The sequence below is a fragment of the Halyomorpha halys genome, unplaced genomic scaffold, assembly GCF_000696795.3.
Source record: "Halyomorpha halys isolate HHAL.00 unplaced genomic scaffold, Hhal_1.1 Scaffold72.1, whole genome shotgun sequence".
Lineage (NCBI taxonomy): Eukaryota > Metazoa > Arthropoda > Insecta > Hemiptera > Pentatomidae > Halyomorpha > Halyomorpha halys.
In genome coordinates, this window is record NW_027109364.1 from 846,544 (window position 1) to 853,784 (window position 7,241).

The 7,241-nt window shown below is 28.2% G+C and overlaps 1 protein-coding gene across 7 annotated transcripts in view; it reads left to right on the forward strand.

The window, feature by feature from the left end:
* The window catches only part of Myo61F (Myosin 61F), a 234,738-nt gene that overhangs the window by 197,450 nt on the left and 30,047 nt on the right, over positions 1-7,241 (forward strand). The window contains exon 1 of one of the 7 annotated variants that reach the window (XM_067047548.1): positions 535-578. The exons of the other annotated variants lie outside the window; for them this stretch is intronic. Within the exon in view, the coding sequence (XP_066903649.1) occupies positions 550-578 (29 nt within the window). The 5' untranslated portion in view covers positions 535-549. Of the gene's footprint in view, positions 1-534; positions 579-7,241 lie in introns of those variants that run through there. 7 annotated transcript variants of the gene reach the window in all.

A 7,241-nucleotide genomic window follows, 5' to 3' on the forward strand; every position in this document is an offset into this window, starting at 1 on the left:
CGGAATGCCATACCCGGTCAAAAGCTTGTGCTATGTCCAGAAAGGCACCCGAGCAGTATTGTTTCTTTTCAAGAGCTGAAGAGATGTAGTCAATTATTAATCTTCCTATTTGAAATTAAATAAATAAACAACTTTACAGAACTTTTTACATAATCTTCCCTTATTCATTAACGATTAGTTCAAATAATCAATTTTACATCAGCGATGTATAATCAAACAACTGCAGCGTTATTATAATAGAGAATATAAAGGAACATTAAGAAAAAAAGATTGGAAAGTGGTTCTGAAAGGTGTGAAATCACTTTTTAATCTGAACAGTTATTCTGGAGGTTTGTTGGAAACAGTCGGGAGATTACGAGGCATTACCTCATCGCAAGGTGCTCGCCTCGCTGCCTCAGTAGCTAGCTATATCTCCTCCTCTTTACAATGTTGTCTTCCTATTTACTCTTTCTTGTCATTCTCTAAAGATAATAATTTAAATAGATTTATTTTTCGTATTGAGTTATCGTTTATCATAAAGCTGATTGTATAATCTTGTGGCAGTACGAAATGAAAGCAGTATTCGATAGTCGGAAAAGGTCTGTAATCTTTTATTTTTTTTTAAATAATTTATTTATTGTTATTTACAACTGTATACATATATACACATCAAGTAAATTTGCTGTAAGTGGTATTATGACACATACAAACATGTGGAAAATCTACCCATTGATAGAACTCCAAAAACATTTCTAAATGAGAAGATCTCGAGGCCATCTTCTTTTCAGACGCCTAGGAGGATTATGAGGTAGTGAAGGAGAAGCCAGGTTAGAAACGAGTTGGTTTGGGTGGTTGGGAAGTTTATTATGGAAGGATTGGTATCTGGTTCTGGACAAATCGGCAACATAGAGGTCTTGATGGATGATTTATTTGTGACAAAGTAAGGAGCATTAAGGATTTTGGACTGTAAGGATTAGATTCGAGAGGAATTAGATGGTTTAGTGGAGCCCCATTGCTCAATTCCGTATGTCCAGATAGGCCTTATAACAATCATGTAGATCAGTCTTTTGTTATGGACTGGTTGTTGGACCGTTTGTCTAGTAAATGTTGTAATAGTAAGAATCGACGAGCAGTTTCCTGTCTTTTCAGTCTTGTATGAGGATTCCAAGTTAGTCGTTTGTCCAAATTTAATCCTAAGTAACGGATCTGTTCAACAGGAATAAGTGGGGTATTATTAAAAGATACTGTGGGGCAAGACGAAGGGTAAATGTGATTTGGTGGGATTTATTGTGGAATTTATTTTAATCCTCCATTTTTGGCACCATTCTATAATCTTAAAACTGTTTTTCTGCAAAGCATATATACATCCTATTAAACTGATGCTTATTGTTTTGATATTGTCAGTGTACATACGAAACAGTGGACTCTCTCTCATCCGGACCGTTCTATTATCTGAAATGAAGTTAAGATTTTGTGCATGGAGTATTTATATACATACGCTCAATAAAACCGTATAATCAGTACCTTACGTGCTGAGGCTTAAATAATCTAGTTAAAAAAGGAACAATTCTATATTTTTATCTGTTACTATTTACGTTTTCATTTATTATTATTAATTGTTTATAACCTTCAATTTTTACGTTTCATTGTATACCCTTGTAATTTTCCATTTAGTTTTTTACTTATATTTAATGTTTGTATATTTTTTTAGCTCTGTCAAAGCCTTGCAACGTGGGGCGAAACGTTGACTCAAATAGGAATAGTACAACATATTACTATTTGAGTTTAATTTGACCGCACCCGGACCACAATCCATTTATTAATACACATGTCAATCAGAAATCTTCCAGTAAATCATATTCCTTTATATTGTCGTCTGAAACCTTTAAATATCATTTTTTAAAAATTAAACATTGGAAATTTTGAATATTGAATATAGATACAATAAGCAATTAATTCAATCATTAATCTAATGTATAAATAACTAAATATATTGAATTGGAAGAAGATAGTTGACTGTATTGTAGATGATAGATAAATTCAGTCGTCATCTCCGTTTCAATCTGACAGCCCTGACGAATCCCTGCTAAGTGGGGCGAAACGTTGGTTAACAATAAAGAGTTTTATTTAGGTATGTTTTGAGACTAAAATGGACAAAATTAAAATTTATTTATTTAAAAAACATTAACCAGTCCCAAGAAAGTGTTTAAGAGTATAAATAATTTATTTATTATTTATAATAGACTTCTCCCTTTTTCTCATTCGTCCGTTGTGTTTTAATCTGACAAGTGATTACTTCTATGGTTATTGTTTATCTTAATACATTTTCTTAATATCCCCCTTATACATATTACTATACCTAACCTATGCCATATCTACTTCACCTACCTGTTCTATCTCTTTAACATATTTCTAACTAATTTTAATGAGTAGTCTCCTACAATTTATTAGTCTAGTTCTGTATTTTGAACTTTATCACACCTGTTTATATTTATTAGTAACTTGTTTTCCAGTCTACCTGCATTTATACTTCCTTATATTGTTGTTAATTCTTCTTTATAAACCTTATAAACGTAACAATTGTTTTTAAATGTTTTAATTTTAATGTTTTTTTTATTCTAAAATGTTTGTATCTTGATTTTTCATTTAGCCCTGAAAACGTTGGTTAACAATAGTATTCTACCCGGACTATCTTCCTACAATCAACTTCACTCCCATTTTGAAAAGCTTACATCAGGGCCGTTCAAGTTTCTAAAGCTATCAACTTGAACAGCCCTGATGAATTTCTACAAAGTGGGGCGAAACGTCGGAAAATAAATAGTAAACTATTTTTGTCCATTTTTTAATGCAACCCTGACTATCTTCTTCATATTATATCATAAATCGTTCTAATGCCAAATATTTTAGAAAAAATAATTCTGGATTTTTTTTTCTAGGGAGTTGATTATATTAATTTTTTAAAATGTTAAGGTGAAGGAAACTTCCAATTAGAATATATTACTATTCTATATTTCGTATATATACAACGTTTCGGGACATATTACTCATATTAGACATTATTTAAATAATATGATTGTAATAAATGTTTTAAATTATATATGTACCTATAAATTAAAAAACAAATTCACAATAGAAATTGATATTAATGACAAATATAGAATAATAATATATTTAGATTGGAAGTTTTCTTTACCTCTTTAAAAAAAAAATAATATTTAACAAAGAAAGTCATATAATGTTATGGAGAATGATGATAAAGGTCTGTTTTAACTGAAGGGCGCATGCGCAAAAGAATTTTCAGTTATGGAACCTTGATAACGTAACCATGGTTATTAAATAAATATCTTTTAATGCCACTTAAAATATATATAACTTTCAGTAGACAGGGTAACTACATAAAATAATTCTTAGTGTTTTCAATATTGGTTGTATAAAAATGTAAGCATTAAATGGATGGTTAGAACAAATTATAAATTTTTGTAAAATGATTTACTTGTGTTGTCTGCTATTAGTACAAGAGCCGGGATAAAAAAAAGGGTAGTTATTTCACCCCAATTTTTAATTACTTTAATGAATACTACGTATAAATAATAATCAAAATTGATGAGTCTGCCAAGTATAGGTTGGGAGAATACAAAATGTTGTATGTTTTAAAACGTTAAAAAAATTAATTTTTCATTCGGAGCTCTATATCTTTAAAACTACCAACAACACTAGAAAACCTAAAAGAACTTCATTTAAAGTAGAATAAATTTGCTAAAATATGAGCCCTAATAGAGTTATTTACGTCCAATAGTTCTCGATATATAGCTTTTTAAAAAAAAAACACATTTCATAAAAAATCAGTAGTTAGTGAATTTATTTTGAGAAATAAATATCTCAGGAACCATTAGACGTAAAGATTTCTATTAGCTCTCAAATTGAAGCTAGTTAAATGTACTATAAAGTACATTATAACGTCTAACTTAGTTGTAGTATTTTTTAAGATATTTGACAAAATATATTCACAAAAACTTAGTTTCTAGTTGTTAGTATAAAATTTTTGATTTTCGAAAAAAATTATCTCAGGAGTCATAACACGTACTTATGTCTACCAGCACTCAAAATAAAGGTAATTTAACTTACTTAAAAGTATGTATGTCACATATCTTCGTAGGTGTTGTAGTTTTCTTGAAATTCGCATATAAATATTAACTAAGCACATGAAATTTTGTCCGAACAACTATAAGTTTATTTATTTTAGCAAATTTCATGTCAACTATTATTCCTACTAAGATAAACATCATAAACTACTTTATAGCTCATTAAACTAGCTTTAATTTGAGTGCTAATAGACATCTGTACGTTGAATGGTTTTTGAGATATAGATTTATCGAAATAAATTCACTAACTACTGATCTTTCAGTACATTTTTTATGAAATGTTGCTTTTTAAAAAGCTGTATCTCGAGAACTATTAAACGCAAATAGCTCTATTAGGGCTCTTATTTTGGCAATTTACTCTACATTGAATGATATTTTCTTAGGTTTTCTAGTGTTGTTCGTAGTTTTAAAGATATAGTTGACAAGATAAAATCATTTTTAATACTTTCAATATTGATTCTATAACAAATAACCATTAAATGGATGGTTAAGAACAAATTATATTTTTTTGTAAATTATATACTTGTATTTTTCTGCTATTGTTTCTGTTTTGAAACTAGCGAGCATTGATTCCAAATTAAAGAAGGGGGGGTTAATTGAGCGTTGTGAGATACGAGTACCAATTTTTTTTTTTTTACAAACTCAATTTACTTCTTCGCATTAAATATATATATATATAAATAGTAATAAATAAGTCTTGAAAAATCATCAAAATAATTTATGCAACATGTAAGAAAATAAATCTTTTAAATGGGAAGAACTAAAAATGTCTAAATCACTAGCTGTATGCTCATGTAGAAACCTTATACTGGGCACAGTACGATATATTTCTTACAGATTTAACTTCGCAACTAAACGGATTAGAAACTAAAGTAGGTGCGAAAAAAATCGTAGAAAAACAATCAAACTTGCAAGATCTTGGATTTCAGCTATTACTCAACTAATCAAACTAGATTTTTTTTTAATATAACTTAATTAAAAATTTTGTTGTCAAATATTTCCAAGAACTATTATTGATTTAAGCTACTAAAATTTTCGTTGAAACTCAAGAAGTCTGTTCTCGGAAAGAAATATCGACTAAAATGCCTCATATCAAAATCAATACGATATACTTTGCTAATTAAAATTAAATTTCTACTGCACACAAAATTTGGGGATGTGATTAGGTTAGTAAGTGAAAGTTCTGTGATGCACAAACCAAATGAGATTGTTTGTATAGTGATAAAAATCTTCCATCAAGGAACATTCCTTTTCATTAAAGGACATAGTTTCTCCCAACGATTCAGGATAAAATAAAAACAGGAACATTTAACATATAAGAATAACAGTAAAATTAAAAATAAATACACATAAATGAGAGGGGAAGCACTAAAGCTAAAAAAGAAAAATATATGAGTCGACAATTTAATTAAAGCTATTCTCTGCCCTGACATTGATGTCTGAAGTGTAATCAAGGGAACAGTACATGATGAAGATTTAATGTCAAGAATAAAATAAATTGGAGTGAACAAAAAATTAAATCCGTAAGGGTTCCAACCCATGAAGGGTCACGGCTTCAATACTTTGAAAAGAATTACTGTTACTACAGTAATGGTTGTGCAAGGAGGTGATTTGGTCAGAATCAGGCTCGACGTAGGGCACTCGAACCTGTGTCCTTGGGTTCGAAGGACTCAGTGACTTACCACTGAGCTACCCGTTTCCCCATATTTTACTAACATCGAAGTAAAATAGCATGAAGATCGAGTACTTGTTTAAAAAAAAATTGTTATTTATTAAATATAAAAGATTATTCTGGAAACTTTAGACCATTATATATCAGGAAAATCTGTCAGATACATTATCTGATACCCAAAGATCTTTATCACCAATAATACCACAAATTATTATTCTTAATTTTAAACTACCATAGATCCTTTAAAAAACAAAGCAAAACTTCAAAACTAATAAATTTAAAGGAATAAAATGAAATAATAGTAATATATTCTCCAGAACATTAACAGAATTTATAAACGATATACCTCTATAAATATAACCATGTTGAGTAAAAGAAAATATATAGATTCTATAACAACAACTTATAAAAGATAAAATACCCACTTAATAATAGGTGATTAGAAAATAATAGATATACGTTCTAATTAAAATTTTCTGTTCATAAATTATATGTTCTTTTAAAAATGTTTTGTTCTTTATACTTAATAAATAGGTTTTTATTTTTTATAAAATTGAATTTATCAAAAAAAAACAAAAAAAAAAAAACATAACTAAAAAATGAAAAATTTTTCAAAAAATATTGATTAGTTCCTTATTGTATATCTGGTGTATTATTAGTGATATTCCATTAATTGTTTGCCATTTGTAGTAAAAAAGAAAAATAATACTCCTCTGTATACCAGTTTAAGAAAAATATGAATGGAATGAGATGACGTAACAATCTTTATCTTCATTTTATTTTTTTTTTATCTTTTCCTTAAAGATAAAATTTATCGAACTGCATTTTGAAACCTGGGACATGTATTTTTATTTATTTATTGAAGTTATTTGAATTCTCAATATTTTGTTTAAAACTTTATTAAAATATAAAGTTGCGCTGCTCAAGTTCATTGGACTGCTAGTCACACAGCATACTTATCTTAGTCTAATCAGACGATATGTTTGTTCTAACAATAAATAGGCATATACAAGTATAAAATAATAATTATAAACATTACTATTATACAACATTAGAACATGACTTTTTTTCCCTTTCTTTTTGTTTCATCTGTTTGGTTCTTTTATTTATTTTTAAATTTTTTTTTTAACCTTTTTCTTTTTCTCTTTTTCATGCTTTTTGTCCCCTCCTTTTTCATCTTTTCCCCTTTTTCTCTTTTTTTTTTTTTTTTCCTTCCCATCTTTATCCCTTTCATATTTTGGTTTTAACTCAATGTGCCTTTAACAGAATAATGGATAAAATAGTGATAGAAATATGAGAAAATATAAGAAAGATACTTAAGTAACAAGTATAGGGTGTTTTTTTAAGCCCAATAGAACTTGAAATTGTAAAAAATAACACAAAAAATTAAATTGTAATCAAAATTTTTTTTTTATTCGAAAGATCAATACGTGACATTAACATTTAAA